The sequence below is a fragment of the Anguilla anguilla genome, chromosome 1 (assembly GCF_013347855.1).
Source record: "Anguilla anguilla isolate fAngAng1 chromosome 1, fAngAng1.pri, whole genome shotgun sequence".
In the NCBI taxonomy this organism is placed as follows: domain Eukaryota; kingdom Metazoa; phylum Chordata; class Actinopteri; order Anguilliformes; family Anguillidae; genus Anguilla; species Anguilla anguilla.
In genome coordinates this window covers 82,956,259-82,976,946 of record NC_049201.1, presented here as the reverse complement: position 1 = coordinate 82,976,946, position 20,688 = coordinate 82,956,259, and the positions used below count along the sequence as shown (strand labels likewise).

The 20,688-nt window shown below is 46.2% G+C and overlaps 4 protein-coding genes across 7 annotated transcripts in view; all 4 read right to left on the bottom strand.

Moving 5' to 3' along the window:
• Positions 1–387, bottom strand: part of LOC118232187 (B-cell receptor CD22-like) — a 28,098-nt gene extending 27,711 nt beyond the window's left edge. For all 4 annotated transcript variants that reach the window (XM_035426927.1, XM_035426944.1, XM_035426936.1 and 1 more), the window contains exon 1: positions 159–387. In XM_035426927.1, the coding sequence (XP_035282818.1) occupies positions 159–372 (214 nt within the window). In that variant the 5' untranslated portion in view covers positions 373–387. The remainder of the gene's footprint in view (positions 1–158) is intronic.
• LOC118232142 (basement membrane-specific heparan sulfate proteoglycan core protein-like) overlaps positions 1–20,688 on the bottom strand; it is a 1,449,502-nt gene that overhangs the window by 1,214,154 nt on the left and 214,660 nt on the right. The window lies entirely within an intron of this gene.
• Positions 1–20,688, bottom strand: part of LOC118232256 — a 333,592-nt gene that overhangs the window by 216,945 nt on the left and 95,959 nt on the right. The gene's annotated exons all lie outside the window — the stretch shown is intronic.
• LOC118232213 (B-cell receptor CD22-like) overlaps positions 1–20,688 on the bottom strand; it is a 109,329-nt gene that overhangs the window by 47,535 nt on the left and 41,106 nt on the right. The window lies entirely within an intron of this gene.

Genomic DNA, 20,688 nt, shown 5'->3' with positions numbered 1-20,688 from the left:
AGCATCATGGCATGTTTTCAGGTATTGAAGTTTAATCCAATGCTTTAATGTCAGAACATTTACATGCAGCATGGTAAATCTGTACAATTTAGCTGAAAATTAGAGTTGAAAACTTTCAAAACTGTGAGATTTGAAGAAGTTTGGCCTCTGGTACTCACATCTCACATTAAGAGCCACTGCAGGGGAATGAAGCTCATAGCCTTTCACAGCACAGGAGTATCTGCCTGCATCTTCACTGCTGGCTGTGAACTGGTGTGCCTGACTGGCGAAGAACAGAGGAGATCCGTCCCTGTACCAGATGAAGGCTGCGCTGCCAGTCAGAGTGCAGGTGGTGCTACAGGTCAGTATCACACTCTGTCCCTCTGTCACCATCACCTGTAGATCTGCAAACAGCAAATTAAACCTGTAAAAAAGCTTCCAGTCATACTTGTGGGAAGAAAATCCTCTGAGTTTATAGCATAAAATAATTACCCTCAGGCTCCTGTGGCTTGTTCCAGTGAATAAACCAGAATGTTTTCTGCACTGTGTGAGATGGGGGATATGAGTAAGTGCAGCTCATGTCTACTGAAGACCCCTTTAAGGCACAGATTCTCTCAGGGGTGTAAGTCACTCCCCATCCCCTCTGGCTCAGCACACCTGAAAAATACACACACACACACATGCAAACACACATAAAAGCACATTCACACACACACACACGCACACACACACGAGCACACATACACACAAACACATGTATACATAAACATACATACACACACATGCGCACACTGTGGCGCCCCGAGGCCCTATCGGTGCTCCACAAGAGAGCACGAGAAGCACCAGGGCGGCCGGGCCTCCCGCCACCGGCGACTGCTGGGACAAGTGGTGAGTGGACATTACCTCCCGTCTGAAATACTGGAAGGTTTCAGGACCAGGGACAGCAAGCTGCAGACCAGGTGAGCTCCAAGAATCAGCACCAAGGACAGGGCTGCAGCAGAGTGCAGGTATGTGGAATTTTCCACTCTGCTGCAGCACACCTGAGACTGCTCAGCTGATTGCCTCACCAAAGGTATAAGGAGCAGCACAGAGGAGTGAGGGCTGCGCGGGACTAGGGAGAGCAAGTGCGCCTGGCGTCTCTCCTCATCGGTTCATTGGGCGGTAAGCGGCTGTGAGCCAACAAGGGAAAAAGAAAGAGGAATTGTAGGATTGCAACGTTCAACCTTTTTGCGGAAGGGAGGAAGGAGTGGAGACCGACCTGGAGCGGACTGGCCAGTGCCCGAGCTCACGCACCTAACCACTGTTCACTTTGTCTTCCCAGGAGGATTGTACTCACCCTGGGGAGGAAGACTGATACCCCGACCGGGAAGAAGTTTCTGTTCTTTTTTTGCTTCCCCTTCCCTTTCCCCCTACAATTAATACAATTAAATGAATTTTCTGTTAACTGATCCTGAGACTCACTGCACTGGTTCTTATATTGCTGTGGCAACTGCAACTGTGGGTGGTGAGGAAGGCCACATATGGTGGAGAACGCGGGCATTCCAAATCCACGCTACGGGTTGACCGGACAAGAAGGAAACCAGCAGTGAAAAAAAAAAAAAAAAAAAAAAAAAAAAAAAAATGGAGGAGGCTATTCAAGCACTCCTGCAGACGCAGGAAACACTGCAGGTGGCACTGACTGAATTGTGTTCCAGGACAAGGGAACGGGAGAGGAATCAGAAGCCGCGGGATGTGCTGACAAAGTTGACCCCCGAGGATGACGTGGAGGCCTACCTCGAGCTGTTTGAGCGGACGGCTCACAGAGAAGGCTGGGCCCGAGGAGACTGGGGTAGTATCCTGACACCTTTTCTGACCGGGGAGGCCCAGAAAGCCTGCCGGGACCTCTCGGCTGTGGAGGCGGAGAGTTACGGCAATCTCAAAGTGGCCATTTTGGCTCAATATGGCTACAGCCTGCCGGCAAAAGCCCAACGATTCCATCAATGGACGTATAACCCCAACCAACCCGCGAGAGCACAAATCGCTGCCCTGAGTCGTGTAACCCGGAGCTGGCTGGTGGAAGGAAACGGGCCCCCCCTCCTGGACCGAGTAGTGCTGGACCGATGCACCCGGGCCCTACCCCCAGATGCCAAGAGGTACGTTGGCCAACAGGGGCCGCAAAGTATTGACCTTTTAATTGCATTGTTGGAAAACCACCAGGTCACCCAAGAGATGCTGCGGACCAGCCGACCCGAACCCCTAAGAGGCACCGCCGGGACATCCAGGACAGAGAAGGGTTATGGCAGGAGAGCAACCGGAACCCCGGAGCCGCGACGACCCGAACCCACCCCGCCCCCACCCCGGGAGAACCGGGACAGACGACGGTGCTACACCTGTGGAAGAGAAGGCCACTTCGCACGAGACTGCCCCGACAGAGACGAACCCATGCCAACGGCGGAGACATCGGGACCCCCGGCGTTCCCCTGCAGGTACATCACCACATGCTGGGCACATGAGGGAGCAAGAGCACCAACCTTTCCCGTGAAAATTGCAGGCCGAGATACTGAGGCCCTACTCGATTCCGGAAGTATGGTGACGCTCGTCCGACCAGAGTTCGCTGGAGTCGCCCGAGGTGAGGAAATTTCCGTATCCTGCATCCACGGTGACACCAAGCGATATCTCACTGCCACCATTGACATGTCCACCCCAAGGGGGACGGTGGCCGTACGGGCAGGGGTGGTAGAGAACCTGCCCGTCCCGGTCTTGGTGGGCAGGGATTGTGTCATATTTGATTGGTACTGGAAGGAAGCTCCGGCGAACCGCAACGCAGAGACCGGCCGCAGGATCCAGAAGCGACGCACCCACAGACGAACAGAAGGGGGCGCTCAACCAGCCTGGGCGGGCCTATCTGGGGGAGACCCAGCCGAGACGGTGGACCCGGACGTAGAGGTGAGAGGGCCCACTCCCGGCCCTGAGGACACCACCGCCACCGCCTCAGAAGCAGGAGCCGAGAATCCAACAGCCCTGGAAGAGGTGGGTCCGAGCGAGACCTTCTCCGAGTTCTCCCACCGACAGGGGGACCCAACCAGAGACCACAGCCGGTTTGGGACGGCACAGCTTCAGGACCCCAACCTGGCTCAGGCATGGAGGAATGTCCAGAAGATCGAGGGGCAGCTACAACCAGGGGTGAGTGAAACGACAAACCCACATTTCACGGTTGATCAGGGGCTGTTATATCGGGTATATGAGGCCAAGGGAGAGTGTCACAAACAGCTGTTAGTTCCCAAGACTTATGTCTCAAAGGTCCTGTATCTTGCACACACCCACCTCCTGGGGGCGCACCTGGGAGTCGAGAAAACCCATGAGCGTATCCTTCCGCGGTTCTACTGGCCGGGCGTAAAGAGAGCCGTCGAAGAGTACTGTCGCCACTGCGCAGAATGTCAGCTCCACAGCCCCAAGGTGAATTATAAGAACCCACTAATACCTCTGCCTATCATCGATATCCCCTTCAGCCGCATCGCAATGGACATTGTGGGCCCGCTCCCACGGTCCAGCCGGGGACACAAATATATACTGGTCATCATGGATTATGCTACCCGGTTTCCCGAAGCTATTCCATTGAGGACAGCCACCGGGAAGACGGTAGCCAGAGAACTGTTCCTGTTGTTCAGCCGGGTGGGTATAGCATCAGAAATACTCACTGACCAGGGATCATGTTTTATGTCCACAGTACTGAAGGCGATGTCGCACTTGTTGAAGGTGAAACAGCTGAGGACCTCAGTCTATCACCCGCAGACAGACGGGTTGGTAGAGAGATTTAACCGCACCTTAAAGCAGATGTTGAGGAAAATGATAGAGACAGATGGTAAGGATTGGGACCAATTGCTTCCCTATCTAATGTTCTCCATCCGCGAAGTACCGCAGGGGTCCACAGGATTCTCCCCCTTCGAACTGCTGTATGGGCGGCGACCCCGAGGAATGCTGGACCTGGCCAAAGAGACCTGGGAGCAGCAACCCTCGCGCCATCGCACGGTCATTGAACACGTGGAGCAGATGCACCAACGGATGGCCTGCATATGGCCTATGGTCCGGGAGCACATGCAGCAGGCCCAGCTGGCCCAAGCCCGAGTATACAACCGCGGAGAGTTTAAGCCGGGGGATAAGGTGATGGTGTTGGTTCCGACACACGAGTGTAAATTTCTGGCTAAATGGCACGGGCCGTATGAAGTGACCGAGAAAACTGGACCGGTCAATTACAAGGTCAGACAGCCGGGACGGCGGCGTACCACTCAAATATACCACGTTAACTTGCTCAAACGGTGGTATGAAGCTGAACAACCGCCGGCCCAGGGGCTTGCTGCTCATCTCTCTCCCCAGGTCACACCCGAGGTAACCATGGGGCAGCAGCTGACGACTCACCAGGTCCAGGACCTCCGAGAACTCCTGGATCGGAATCGAGATGTGTTCTCTGACCTACCCGGGCGGACCTCGATAACGGAGCACGACATCGTCACCGAACCGGGGAAGAAGGTTAGACTGAGACCGTACAGAATCCCCGAGGCCCAGCGTGAGGCCATCAGGGAAGAGGTCAGAAAGATGCTACAGATGGGGGTCATTGAAGAGTCCCGCAGTTCCTGGAGCAGTCCAATAGTTATTGTACCCAAACCAGACGGTAGCCGTAGGTTTTGCAATGACTTCAGGAAACTAAATGAAATTTCACGATTTGATGCCTACCCCATGCCCAGGGTAGATGAGCTGATAGAACGGCTGGGGCCGGCCAGATTCCTCAGCACCTTGGATCTCACTCGCGAGTATTGGCAGGTTCCACTTTCCCCACAGGCTAAAGAGAAGACCGCCTTTGTGACACCGGATGGCCTGTTCCAGTACCGAGTCCTACCCTTTGGGGTCCATGGGGCACCGGCAACCTTTCAACGCCTGATGGATCAAGTTCTCCGACCCCATCAGGAATATGCGGCCGCATACCTCGATGACATTGTGGTCCATAGTGCCAACTGGAAGGTCCATCTGGCCAGGCTGGAGGCCGTACTGGGGGCCCTCCGGGAGGCTGGACTGACGGCCAACGCAACCAAATGTCGCTTGGGGTTAGAGGAGGCGGACTACCTCGGGTACACGGTCGGACGGGGGTGTGTGAAACCCCAACCCACGAAGGTGGAGTCAATCGCAACATGGCCCAAGCCCCTGACCAAGAAGCAGGTGAGAACCTTTCTAGGCCTAGTTGGCTATTACCGGCAATTCATCCCCAATTTTGCATCCATAGCCACACCCCTGCATGACCTGACTTCAAAGAATCGTCCCAACCGAGTCAGCTGGACAGCAGAAACCGAGGCCGCCTTTGACACCCTGAGACAGACCCTCTGCAGCGAGCCAGTTCTGGTAACCCCGGCCTTTGACCAGACATTTGTACTACAGACGGATGCTTCCATGGGGGGGATCGGGGCCGTGCTCTCCCAGATACGTGAAGGGGCCGAACACCCGGTCACGTACATCAGCCGTAAGCTAATGAAGCATGAACGGAATTACGCTACGGTAGAGAAAGAATGTTTGGCAGTCAAATGGGCTATGGACAAGCTGCGGTATTATCTACTGGGTAGAGAGTTCGTACTAGTCACCGACCATGCCCCGCTAAAATGGATGGCTGTGAATAAGGATAACAATTCCCGTGTCACTAGGTGGTTTCTGAGCCTACAGAACTTCCGCTTCAAGGTCTAACATCGGTCCGGGAAGCTCCATGGGAATGCTGACGCCCTCTCCAGACGGGGGGAATGCCTATGGTCCGGCGCTCCAGGTGACAGCTTGGAGCTGAGGGGATGGGTATGTGGCGCCCCGAGGCCCTATCGGTGCTCCACAAGAGAGCACGAGAAGCACCAGGGCGGCCGGGCCTCCCGCCACCGGCGACTGCTGGGACAAGTGGTGAGTGGACATTACCTCCCGTCTGAAATACTGGAAGGTTTCAGGACCAGGGACAGCAAGCTGCAGACCAGGTGAGCTCCAAGAATCAGCACCAAGGACAGGGCTGCAGCAGAGTGCAGGTATGTGGAATTTTCCACTCTGCTGCAGCACACCTGAGACTGCTCAGCTGATTGCCTCACCAAAGGTATAAGGAGCAGCACAGAGGAGTGAGGGCTGCGCGGGACTAGGGAGAGCAAGTGCGCCTGGCGTCTCTCCTCATCGGTTCATTGGGCGGTAAGCGGCTGTGAGCCAACAAGGGAAAAAGAAAGAGGAATTGTAGGATTGCAACGTTCAACCTTTTTGCGGAAGGGAGGAAGGAGTGGAGACCGACCTGGAGCGGACTGGCCAGTGCCCGAGCTCACGCACCTAACCACTGTTCACTTTGTCTTCCCAGGAGGATTGTACTCACCCTGGGGAGGAAGACTGATACCCCGACCGGGAAGAAGTTTCTGTTCTTTTTTTGCTTCCCCTTCCCTTTCCCCCTACAATTAATACAATTAAATGAATTTTCTGTTAACTGATCCTGAGACTCACTGCACTGGTTCTTATATTGCTGTGGCAACTGCAACTGTGGGTGGTGAGGAAGGCCACAACACGTATGCAAATGCAAGCACACACACACACACACACACACATAAATGCACGCACGCACACACGCACCGGAATACAGGAAGTCTTGCTTAGTAGCTAACTTTGCTAGAATGCAGTAGCAAACCAAGCAAGTTAAGAGCAAGTGTCTGTGTCATTCTAAGAATGCAACATGCACAATCAACAGCTCCGATCATTTAGAACAGCCACAGATATTTATATCATGCCTCTGTCTCAGTTTCATCGCTGAGTGTGAAGAGGAACTTCATCTTAAAGGTTCTCTCTTTTTCCACTCTCTTTTCAGATGAGCGATGTTGCACTACTCTAAACTAATGTACTGTAGAACATTATTTTATATTAATTATATACATTCCTTAATGCAATTTCAATGTATTCACTTTTGTTGCTTCTGATTGAGTTAGAGAAGGGAGACTAATAAACAGGAACACATGCTGATAAATGCTGTATATGCAGACTGAAACATCTGAACTACATTTGGAAAAAAAACACACAAATCATTTATCTGACACAGAGAGGATGATTACCAACAAGGTATTGAAGAGCATGGCTGCATCAGATTTAAAATATTAATACAAATACACATATACAGGTCTTGATTATTATTTACGCTGTGAAAATGAACAGCAGGAACAAAGACTGTCAGAGTATTCTATTAATTAGCAGAAATACCAGAAAAACAATTACTACACAAGCACACACAGTGAGTTAATGTGCTGCTAATGCCCATAAATTGTCATGGTCCTGTTTTCCTGTCTGTGTTTCCCTTGTTGGGCCGCCAGATGGCGGCACTTCTGCTTTGTGTCCTGCTCCCCCCCTGTTAATTGTATGATGTTTTCAATTGTCTCGTTATCCCATCATTGTTCCCACCTGTGTCTTGTTATCCCCTCCTTCTGGTTTGATTGTTTTTTGAGTTCACCTGTGTCTTGTTACCCCTTGTCTATTTAAGTTCTTTGTCCCCTTGACTCGGGTGCTGGTTCCTTGTGTTTGTTCCCGAATTCTGTTTGTTGCAAACCGTATGTACCTGCCTGCATTTTGTTCCTGACTTGTGTTTTGTTTGACCTTCCCTTGTGCTCTGCCTTCCCGTGTTCTGCCCTGCCTGTGTTTTTGAGTTCCTGTTGTTTTCTGTTTCATTAGATTATTTTTTGAGTTTGTGTTTTTGCCCATTGTGGCCTTGTCTGTTCCCTACTTGTTTGCCTGTCGTGTTAGTAAAGTCTTTGTTAATTTTCCCTTTTGAGTTTGTGTTTTTTTTTTTCCTCTGTGTTTGGGTCCCCCCTACCCGTACCGTGACATAAATGCTTTGTGTTTTATGAAGATCTCACAAAAATTCCACAAAGCAGAGACTCAAACAGCCTTTTACTTGATGAATGATATTTGTATCGAAGGGGCAGCAATCATTTATAGTCCGAAAATGCATTTTATTTTATATTTGATTCCAGTTTAATCTTCTTGCACCTCAAAATAGTGTGACGTAGTTTTGACTAAATGAAATAATATGATAATGCACTTACCAGGAGAGAGTCCTGTTCTGGCGTCAGTGCTTTGCTAATGAGCCATTAGTATTAAACAGCCATGCAGACAGAGCTGTGTGGCTGAATGTGATCGCAAATACAATGCTTCACACTAAATATAAAAGTAGAATGTGTTATAGATCTGACTCACTTCCTGAAGGTGATACTCGTTTTAGATTGTATCAGATACAAACTTTTGAATAAAATATACAGAGTCGTTTGCTTTGTGTCTGGGCTGGACCAGTAGTGCCTTTTCAAAAAGACTTGGTAATTCTCATTTCTTTGCCCCCACTGTATTATTGAAATTCAGATGTCAATAATTATGTTCATTTTTGCATATTACGCTTATAAAATAAACAACACCTATGTTTACAAAAATGATTCCAGATTACAACACATTACATTACAGGCATTTAGCAGACTCTCTTATCCAGAGCGACTTACACAGCTTTTACATAGCATTTTACATTGTACCCATTTATACAGCTGGATATATACTGAAGCAATTTCGGTTAAGCACCTTGCTCAAGGGTACAACGGCAGTGTCCTTACCCGGGAATCGAACCTGCGACCTTTCGGTTACAAGCCCAGTTCCTTACCCACTGTGCTACACTGCCGTACACACAAAATGATGCTAAGATATGAGGCTTTGCTGATTCCAATACACCCATCAATCCATCCATTATCTACACCCGCTTATCCTGAGCTGGAGCTGGTGCTGGAGCCTATCCAAGCATGCATTGGGCGAGAGGCAGGAACACATCCACAGGTCTCTCAGTTTGGGTATCAGCCCCCTCTGTTCCCGGAACTGGAGAGGGACATCGGGGTGCCGTCCGCCGGGTTCCTTGTCCGGCGGTGTCGGGCCACTTGGAGAAAAGTCGGTGTGTCGCTCCTACGCTCCTCTGCTAGTCAGAAAAGACTTGCTGACGGGCGTCGCCGTCCTGCGCCTCCCTCTCGGGTGTGTCAACGGGCGTGGCTCTCCACGCCCCACTGGTGGGGAGCCTGTGTTTACAGTGCGTCTCATTCTGGCTGAGAGACGAGTGGGCAGAGGGGTTCAGTTTCTCATTGACTGGGAGGGCTATGGCCCTGAGGAGCGCTGTTGGGTCCCCTCTAGGGACATTTTGGACCCTGAGCTTATTCGGGATTTTCGCAGGCGTGGTTCTGAGGGACCGTCTGGGGCCGCTCCTTAGAGGGGGGGGGGGGGGGGGGTCCTGTCATGGTTCTGGGTGGTAGTGGCTATCCTTGGTCACTGGAGGGCATCCTTGTCACTTCTTTCCCCTAATCAAGCTAATTGGGATCACCTGCTGTAGTTCCTATTTCAGCTTTTGCTGGCCTGCAGTCAGTGCTTTTGTGTCAACTTTGGTTACACGTAAGCCAGTATTCTGTGAGTGTGTTTGTAATTCAGTGCTGTAACCGTCTTTCTTCCTATTTTGGAAGAGGTCTGTGTTGTACTGAAGGCTGAGACTTAAGGGATTATTTACTATAATTTCGCAATAATCTCTTACTTGGTGTTGCAATTTGGGTGTTCTTCTATCAATCCTCATTTGGAGGGCTGTTTTTCTTTAGTTTTAACCTTCTTTACGCTCTCAGTTCTTTTATGAGACAGCTTTATTATACTCCTTTTTTCTGTTCGGTTTTGCCCTTTTCGCTGGGTAGTTTTTTGTCAGTATTTAACGGCAGGACTTATCGCCCAGAGGAGTATATTATTCTGTTCTGTCTAGTTTGAATACTCCTTGTCCTTTAGTGTCCTTTAATGGGTGGACTACTTATTCTGATATACCTGGGATATTCTCCCTTAGGAGTATTTAATTTTCTGTTTGTTTACTTGTCCCCTTCCTCTAGTCTTTTTCAAACCTTGTGGTTGCTCCACCCTGTGTGGATAGCTTTCAGATTCCCGTTCAGTCGCATGTAAATTTTGATAGAATGCCAAAGGAATGATCCATTCTGAGTACATCTTTGCAGACTCCAATAACCACAGTCATCCTGGTCATGTGACAAAGGTACAGTCATGTGACCTGAGTTCATGAGGAGAGTTTATGTTCACTGGTTTTAATAAATACTCTACACTCTCCTGGATTGTTATGCAGCCAGATGCTCGGCCCTACCCCCACCTCCCTGCTCCTATGGAACTTTGTCTCTGGATCAGGACTCTTCGAGGTTATCTCCACGGCAACGGCCGTGTCCTCGTCATCAGTATCAGACGGCAGAGACAATGTTGAGACTGTGGTGGAGATGAAGTCCATGGACTTACACACACACGCACATGAAGATAACACACACACCACCTCATACTCAACGCCTTCTTGGCTCCCACCCCCCCTCCCTCCCCCGTTACAGTGCAGTCTGCTGAGGGTTGATGCGCTGCGCCTGAGCGGCTGCGCGCTCCCCCCAGTGTCTGTGCTGCGACACTTCCCCTCCCCGACACCCTACCCCCTACCACATGTGCAAGTCTTCGAGTTTTTGTTGTAATGTTTGTAATGTTTGTAATGTTTTTATGATGTTGCTATGTGCTGAGGTTTTTCTTCGTTTCAATGAAACGAGTGCTCTCTCGTTTCATTGAAAGGACTGTTTTTCTTCCTCCTCCTTCCTCCTGTTCTCTCATTTCTCATCTAATAAGTTGGCGCCGCAGATGGCTGCCTCGGTGTGTTGACCAAAGCAAATTCCTCGTATGTGTAAATGTACTTGGCAATAAATTCGATTCTGATTCTGATTCTGATTCTGATTCTAAAATGTATCATCCAGTGAAGGAAATTTTTGGTTCATACCGCCTTACTTTGCAGACAATCTGCTGTTTAAAGTTCAAGAAAAAACTCAGAAAATGCTCACACATTCAAAAAAAACACTGAATAACCAGCACTGGTCCACAGTTTATGAAGCAAGATATCTTCCTGGTTTATTTTCACATGTCCAGTTTTCGAAGTGTGCTGTAGAGAACACCGTCTTCCTTTATCGATGGTGCTGGTGACCTGCATGGAGAAAACAGCGCATTTAGACTCTATTAAAGTCACAGACATTCTCATTCTCATTTAAGTCAATCCTACCTGAGCCTTTATCACATTTAGACACACCTTGCAACATGAAGCACAAGCAGAAGCTTTAGCCACAGAACAGTTATCTGGAATTTTGGTAAACATTACATCACTGTGATGTCATAGGCTGAGGTCACACAGCAGGGAGATGAAAAGAGAAGAAAGTTGACAAGCTGAACAAACCAAATGATGAATCTAGATCAGCGGAACATCCAGTCCTCGTATTACCACGTTCTTCTTTTTGACCAGGCAGAGAAGTTCTTAGCAAAGCAGCAGCGAGAGATTACAACATTTTAAAATACTTGAACTGGGCTTTGGGACTGCAACAAACAAGCAACCAAAATATAGAAATAGTGTGCATCAAGGCAACACCCGGTCCTATGAACACATACATATATAAACTGTTACAGATGTACTGAGAAGTACTGGAATCTCAGAAATGCTCATTTGCATTTTCCTCTGAAATGCTCATTTGTATTTTTGTTTCCAGCGTTTGTTTTGTACATGCTTACATGACCAAGTGTTATGGATGCACGTTTTTGGCTACCATTCATTTCTAATATTGTACACGCTGATGTAAATGTCACACAGCTACTATGGTTAGAATCTAAGTACTTCTTTGTGTTTTTGTTTCCAACATAAATCACAGCACAACAATCTCAGCTCTCCCCAGTGAGACACTCTGGTCAATCCAGTGAGACACTCTGGTCTATCCAGTGAGACGCTCTGGTAAATCCAGTGAGACGCTCTGGTTGCGGGTGTTAGCGGGCTGAACAGAGGAGTAGAGGGGAACTTCACCATCGTCTGTGTCTGTACCCTGTGTTCCAGTGTGACTCATTGCCATCCCTGAGACGTTGCCATCAATGGGACTTTTATTCCCCTACAGGGTAAAGAAAAGAGGCAGGAGAAGGATGGGAAAGTTCCACAGAAAGGTCCTGTTCATTTCAGTGAGCTCCTCAGAGCTGGAGTGAGCTACTCGCCCCCATTAACGACAAAACATGCATTTAACCTGATATAAAAAAATCAGGTAATGAATCAATGTTTTATTTTCAAATACATGCCATCAGCAGTTCAATATCGACTGAAGCAGACATACAAACTTAATACACTTAATACGATTTCTTGTCTCTATCATGACCTGTTTTACAGTGGGTTTTCATAAAATTTTGGAAAGATTGCATTCTGAAGTACTTCTTGCATTCCAAAGCTTATATTTGCAATAACCAATAGCAATAAACCACCATCACAACAATAATCTGTGTGTATTTATTCACTGGAAACAGGTGAATACAACACATACAGTAAAAGTCACTCTCCCTGGCTCTCTATATAATGCACAGATTATTACATGCGCATAAGCAGTATTGTACTGTGTAACGTTACTGTCACATACTGCAACCCCTTTTGAGAAAATGAAACTCCTTAACAGGGGAATACACATAATTAACTCCTGAAATATTTCCATTAAGCATGTGAACACACATAGAAGATCATAACCTCATACTGTAAATCTGTACATAATCTAATAAACCTTCAAGGTCACATGGCACACACTGCTATGCTTTCTACTTATTTGTAAGAAAAGTTTATTTATTTAAGATCCTCATTAGCAATACACAGGTGCTATATAAATAAATCATGTCTCACAATTACTGTTATAAAGCATTGTGAGTATTAATCAATCTTCATAACTCTAATTGTACTGTATTATGAGCAGATTTTTATGTATTATAAGTATATAATGCATTATAGACCGGCATTATAGACAGTGTTAACCACATTTCCGTTTTTGCTTAAAGAATGCATTATGCATTATCAAAATTATATTACATCCGTAGATAAATACATGTATGCATATATGTAGACTGATTTCATTAACTCACCTGCCTGTCCTCTTCTGTCTCATTTGTTGATTTTCTCCTCCTGATTATTCAGATAAGAAAGAAAAAGTAAATCTACCTTCAGACAAATCTTTAAACAGCCCCCTCTTGTATAAACAGCATTTTGCTTTTGTTTGAATGATGTGTATTGCTGAGGCAATAGTGCCCATGTATGTGTATATTTATTATTATTCAGATGTCATTTGGTTACAGGAAATGAGCCTGAGTTATAAGAGGTTTCCTCCTGCCCAGTAAATGTAGATCTGCTTTATTCAAACCAACACTGGAGCTCATGGGCAAATTGATGCGCTTGACAAGACTTTGTTATGGTCTGTAACTGTCCACATGATTCATATTAAGAACAAGCTTTAAGGGGATTCTGTTACCCCATCATACAGGTTTGATAAACTAATTGGGACACTAAAACACATCAGTCAGGGTTTATAAAATTGACATCTCAATAAAACAAAATGTCTAATAATGCAGTGGTCTAAGCACTAATCAGACATTAGAGGGGAGAGTATGGCGTCAGCATGATGTAACGTAGCTAATGCTTGACAAAAACATTCCACAAAAATGTGCACTCCTTTTAAACTATGAGTCTGAATCAGACATACAGCAATTCACACTGGAGTGACTACAAACCGACTCATTTACAACCACGTACCTCAGGCACACACCCAGAAACACAAGAGCCAAAATTTCAGCCACTCCCACAGCTGCAGCCACGATCAGTGACTGACCTCCTAAGCAAAGTCAGAGAGATGTAGCCCTGTCAGTTATGATATAGCAGTGTTCATTTCACAACATGCCTCACCAAGGTCCTTAAGGCGAAAGTTTATAAATGTTTAAATACACCCCTTATATGCCTACCTTTACTAGAAATTTCTGTACATTTTAATTTTACTGAATTCAATGCTGGCATCATGATACTTTTAGTTACACTGCTCATCATCATTGTCTACCATGATCCGGTTCGGATTGTAGCACCAATGACATGATCAGCATTGCTTTGTAGCCTCTGGATCATAATCAGCGTCAGATTGAATATTGTATCAAATATGTTCTGGTCCTACCTTGCACTGTGACCAGTATAGCAGAAGCATTCTGAGCTCCAAGTCTGTTCTGTGCCTCACAGTAGTACTGTCCTTTGTTCCAGGATCTAAAGTTAGAAAAGTTCAAACTCTGTCCAGATCCTGCCTGCCAGACTCCAGTGTCATTCTTCTTAAACCAGGTGTAGTTCTGCACTGGTGGGTTGGCATCACTGCTGCAGGTCAGAGTCACTGAACTGCCCTCCACTATTTCACCAGAGGGGCTCACTGATACTGAGACGCTCTTCGGAGGATCTGAAAGAGAAAATAACACATGCTACAGTTTTATATCGATGCCACACTTACTCAGCTCAGTTATTGGAAACCCACAGTGGGTTCACAACCTCAGTTCTTCCAGCATTTCAGGCTTAACATACAGAAATGAAAAGCCACAAATATGGCACTTCACGAGATATACATATGCAATTTTTAGATTACAAACATGCAGTATATACTATACATGGACTACACTATTATATTACACTACACTATTCCACCTGGATGGCCAGCCACCATCTGAAGCTCAACCTCAACAAAACTGAGCTGCTCTTCTTCCCGTGCAAGACCTCCTTGCTTCGTGAACTCTCAATCACGGTTGATGGCACCACAGTGACTGCCTCTCACTCTGCTAAGAGCTTGGGGGTGGTCCTGGATGACCAACTGGACCTCAAGGAGCACATCAAGGCAACATCACGGTCCTGCAGATTCCTCCTGTACAACATCAGGAGGATTCGACCATACCTGACGACGCACTCCACCCAGCTGCTCGTCCAGGCTATGGTGACCTCTCGCCTTGATTACTGCAACTCTCTCCTTGCAAGCCTGCCAGCTTGTGCCATACAGCCACTACAGATGATTCAGAATGCCGCTGCCCGACTCATCTACAACCTCCCCAAATTCTTCCACGTCACTCCTCTGCTGCGATCACTTCACTGGCTACCGGTCGCTGCCAGGATCCGGTTCAAAGCCCTGACCCTTGCCTACACTGCTGCCAACAGGACAGCGCCCATCTACTTGCAGGACATGACTCAATTCTATGTGCCTGCTCGACCACTCCGCTCTGCGGCAGCAGGGCGCCTTGTAACCCCTCCCACCCGCCCAAAGGGATCACAGAGCTTCTCCACCCTAGCTCCCCAGTGGTGGAATGAACTCCCCGTCCCTCTCCGAACCTCCCCCTCACTATCCATCTTCCGCCGTGGCCTGAAGACTCATCTCTTCAGACTATACCTAGACTAACCACCACCACGCTGCATAATAAATAAAAAAATAAAAAAAAACCTTTTTCCTGTCACTTGTTACATGTTGCCCCATCCCTGCACTTCTTGGTAATTTGCATTTGTCCTAATACTGTAGCTTATTCTTCTGCCTAGTTGGCTTTGCAGATGTTAGACCAGAATAGTGTTCATTGTTCTCGGCTAGAAATAGCTGTACAAAATAAGTAATTGTACCTTACTGAACCCGTGTTCAGCAGTTGTCTACGACCATGAAATGCACTTTTTTGTACGTCGCTTTGGATAAAAGCGTCTGCCAAATGAATGTAATGTAATGTAATATTACTGTATCATATATACATATGTACATAACACATCACAATGTTTTACGTCATATGTTTTAATGATATCACCCAGCAGTACATCAAACTGTATGTTCATCTCCTTTATAGCTTAACAAACAGGCTGCAGCATTCAGAAATACATGCATAGGCTATTTTCACTGAAGATGCTGCCCATTAAAAGCCATTCTAAATGACAGTACAGAATTACTCACACAGCACTTTGAGATTTATATGAGGAGATCTGTCTGTCCCAATCGCATTCTCTGCCTCACAATAGTATTCTCCAGCATCCCCGGATTTGATTTTATTAATGGTATAACTCCATTTTGATCCTCCCAATGAGGATTCAGCTCTATTATTCTTATACCAGGTGTATCTCTGCACTGGTGGGTTGGCATCACTGCTGCAGGTCAGAGTCACTGAACTGCCCTCCACTATTTCACCAGAGGGGCTCACTGATACTGAGACGCTCTTCGGAGGATCTGAAAGAGAAAATAACAGGTCTTGCAGTTTTAATTAAAAATCACACTGAGGTGTTCTTGGGAGCATCTAAAATCATTAGAAAAATGTGTTAAATTCCATATAATTTCTCAGTCATTGTGTTGCATCTCAAAACACTAGCAGAGACATTTATTTCAAAGTAATGTTTATAATGGAGCTGAAATCTCACAATGTGATGTGGAGGGGTGGTATGGTTAGGACGCCATCTGCAGGCGGAGTGGGAGAAGTATAGCTGGCTAACAACCACGCCCGTTTGCAGTTACAATTGATTGGTAATTGTGTATATGCTCTGCCTGCAGTGAGACCGGGGTGCTGGAATGAGAGACGCACGCGGGAGCGGCATGCCATCTAATCCCCGTCCTTATCGTCTGTGTTTTGTTTGGTTTGTTTTGGTTTCCGTGTTTTTGGTATCGAGCGCACAATAAAGCCTTGGTGCCTCTAACAATGACGGATTGTGTGGTTTGTGGGGAAAAGGACTGCAGAACCTGTTACAGTAAATATCCCAGTATATCATGCTTTGTTAGAAAATGAACTGGATATACTGTAGCTTTGTATGGTAGTTGGTAAATGACACAGCAGAATCAAGTTTTCAAAAGTGACAGAAGTATTTAGATATGTCGTTTTAGCATCTTCATTAATAATTATAACTTCATTTTTTAAAGTTGAACAGCAGCATGTGGTACCTTATTTGCCCTTTGCAAACTCAAAATGACTACACGATTTACCTAAGACATGTCAGTATGATCAGGCTCATCATTGTATGATAATGTAATTATAACTGATTTCTCCTCCACTGGCCAGTGTGACTGCTTTACTCAGTGTCTTACTGCTGTGAAGTTGCCCAAAGACACTCAGGAGATACTGACTCTCTGCTCTGTGTGTCTGAACCTGAAATGCACTGATATACTCACATTGCACATCAAGACGTTTAGGAGGAGATCTGTTTATCCCAATCCCATTCTCTGCCTCACAGTAGTATTCTCCTGCATCCTGCAGTGTGATGGTTTTAATGGTGTACCTGACCTCTGGTCCTCCTGTCTCTGAGGACACAGCTCTGTTATTCTTATACCAGGTGTATCTCTGCACTGGTGGGTTGGCATCACTGCTGCAGGTCAGAGTCACTGAACTGCCCTCCACTATTTCACCAGAGGGGCTAACTGATACTGAGATGCTCTGAGGAGGATCTGAAAGAGAAAATAACAGGTCCTGCAGTTTTATATAGATCTCACACTTACCACATGTTTCCTTTTCCTCAATGTTTCCAATATGTCATTTTGTTTGACTGCTATTATTGCAATGCCATCTTTCTTTCAATTTTTAGAATGAACTTAACCCGCTATCGTTTCTAAACATAATAACTTCCATTTCCTAATCATTATCTTCAGATTGCTCTTCTGCCCAGTTCTCATGTTTTTTAAAGGTACATTAAAGTACAACTGCATCACCGCTTTTTCAAAATGAGTAACGAACGAGACTCAGTAAAGTGAAATAAATGAGTTTGTCCTCAAATACTCACAGAGAGTCACTGCTGGGGACAGGAGATTCTCATGGCCTCTTACTGCACAGGAGTAGCTGCCTGCATCTCCACTGCTGGCTATGAACTGAAGGTAGTTATGATTTTCATATTTCTGGGTGGTGTTTTGTAGAAATTGTCCATTGTTGTACCAGATGAATGTTTGGCTGCCAGTCAGGACAGTGCAGGTGATTTTACAGGTTAGTGTCACCCTCTCTCCCTCACTCACTGTGCTAGATTTAATTTCAACCTTTACACCTGAGTGAGAAGATGAAATACAATAACACAATATATTGAGTTATTCAACAAAATTCCACATTGTACAGAACCCACAATAAATGTATGAATGCATATGACTGTAAATGGTCCAGTTTTTTATTTCAATTAAAGACTGAAGTCAACTGAGACCCCAAAATCTCAATCTGTCTGATAATGGAATGCTTGTTCTCTCAGAAGAATGAGTTCTTGTGCATAAATTAATAAAAATACACAAATGTGACCTCAAACACTCACATCTCACACTGAGAGTCACGGCGGGGGAAACAAGATGCTCATAGTCTCTTACAGCACAGGAGTATCTGCCAGTATCGTCACTTCTGGCTGTGAATTTAAGGATTCTATAGGACTGGGAGAACCTGGAGTCACCAGTCAGAAGTTGCTCATTCTTGTACCAAATGAAGCTGTTGCCCAGCCGAGTGCAGGTTGCTCTACAGGTCAGTTCCACTGTCTCTCCCCCTGACACTGTGTCAGAAATGATTTCCACCTTCACACCTGGGTGAAGGAACAAAATGCAGACTTCTCACCCTCTTCTGCTCCTCCCTCAAAACCAGGTAAACTGTACGTATTGGTATAATAGAAATTCAGTAGAGGTGATACATTGATATTATACACTCATAAAGACATCATCATAACAACAGTGACAAAGCATGAGCAATGTGATCATGATTATTTTCACGATCAATTTACAATTTTAAAATAATATGCTTTGACCTTTGATCTCCCTGCTCATGATCAACCATAAATTGTGCCTCACCATGGTGTGCTGTTTTTCTGTTGTGAATTTAAAAAAATCCTTTCCTGTTTCCTGTTCTTAAACAGAGAATATTTTATTCTGCTGGAGTAGAATTGACCATAAATACAGACATGCATTCAGTACCGGCCTGAGGGTTTCGGGGGCCCTAAGTAATCCTGTCGACCCGGGGTGGGGGGGCGCCCCTTTTTAATCTGTTTTAATCTGGGGGTGACATAGCTCAGGAGGTAAAACCGATTGTCTGGCAGTCGGAGGGTTGCCGGTTCAAACCCCGCCCTGGGCATGTCGAAGTGTCCTTGAGCAAGACACCTAACCCCTAACCCCTAACTGCTCTGGCGAATGAGAGGCATCAATTGTAAAGCGCTTTGGATAAAGGGGGGGGGGTCGGGTGGCTGCTTTGTAAAATCCGTCTTACATTACATTGTTATGAAATATTCGGTTGTCATTCCGTTTTAAATTACTAACGCTGGTTCTGCCATAGGGGACGAATACCGCTATGGGGGCCCCCGGGTGGCCACGGGGGCCCTAAGCAGCCGCTTATGCCTCGGGCCGGCCCTGCATGCATTATTTCCCAGTAAAACAGAAGGTGGGCAGACACTCACATTTCACATTGACTGCAGGGGAAGTGACTCCTCCTGTAGCACAGGAGTAGAGATCTGTATCATCAGTGCTGGCTAAATTGAGGGAGTATTCATTTTGATTGGTCACAACTTTTCCATTCTTGTACCAGGTAAAGGTTGGGCTGCCACTCAAAGTGCAGGTGCTGCTACAGGTCAGTGTTACACTCTGTGCCTCATTCTCTGTCACTTTCACCTGAAGACCTGCACACAAGAATCAACATGATAAATAGACCATTCTGTTTCTATTAGAAAATGATTAGGAGTACTGCCAGTTAATAGTATATGAAGCAAGTTCAGAATTACCTGTAACTGTCAATGAGACTCCAGGCAGACCAGTATATTTTCCATCTTGGCTGTAAGTTAGTAACCTGAAGCGATATATTGCTGAATCGCTTTCTTTCAGTTGCTTTATTCTGAAAGTGCAGTCACTGTGCTTATCCCCCAGGTACTCCACACGGCGAGAGTACTCTCGATTCTGGGAAAGGTCCTCAGGCTCACCCTCCCGTTTACTGTTCCAGTCATAAATAAACCAGACTGTTTTCTGCACCCAGTAAGATCTGGGATATGAGTAAGTGCAGCTCATGTCTACTGAAGACCCCTTTAAGGCACAGATTCTCTCAGTGGTGTAAATCACTCTCCATCCCCTCTGGCTCAGAACACCTGAAAAACACACACACACACACACACACACAGACACACCCATACATGCACACACATACATACACACATACACACACACATACACACACATACGTACACACATACACACGCACATACACACACACACACACACACACACACCCACGCACACACACACACACACACACACACACACACACAAATTTAAAACACAGATGTGTTGGCAACATGACAGGTAAGGGATTCAATTAACAAAACATTAAAACTACTGCACCTAACTTATATAGTACATCAATAATTGTACATGTGGAGCCCTGGAGGCAGGGTGATATCTGTGGTTGGTTTTGTTGATATTATTTCAGATCTTCCCATAATATATAAATATATATATATATATATATATATATATAGTTGTTTTTTCAGTGACATAAGAATTTGCAGATTCAAATGAATTAACTGCATAATCTTTTATCTTTTGTCCCTCTGTTAGATATTTCAATACTAACCGACATCGGTAGACGGCAGTAGCCGCCAATAAATGTGAGATTCACAGGCACAGGAAGTCTTGCTTAGTAGCAAGCTTTGCTAGAAAGTAGCATTAAGCAAAGCAAGTTAAGAGTGAGTGTTTGCGTACACTCTCGGCTGAAAACTGTTATGCTGAAAATGAACCGTTTTTATTAAAACATGTGGCACCAAAATACTTTTTCGCCATTCTAAGAATGCAACATGCACAGTCAACAGCTCCAATCATTTTGTAAAGCCAGATATTTATATCATGCCTCTGTCTC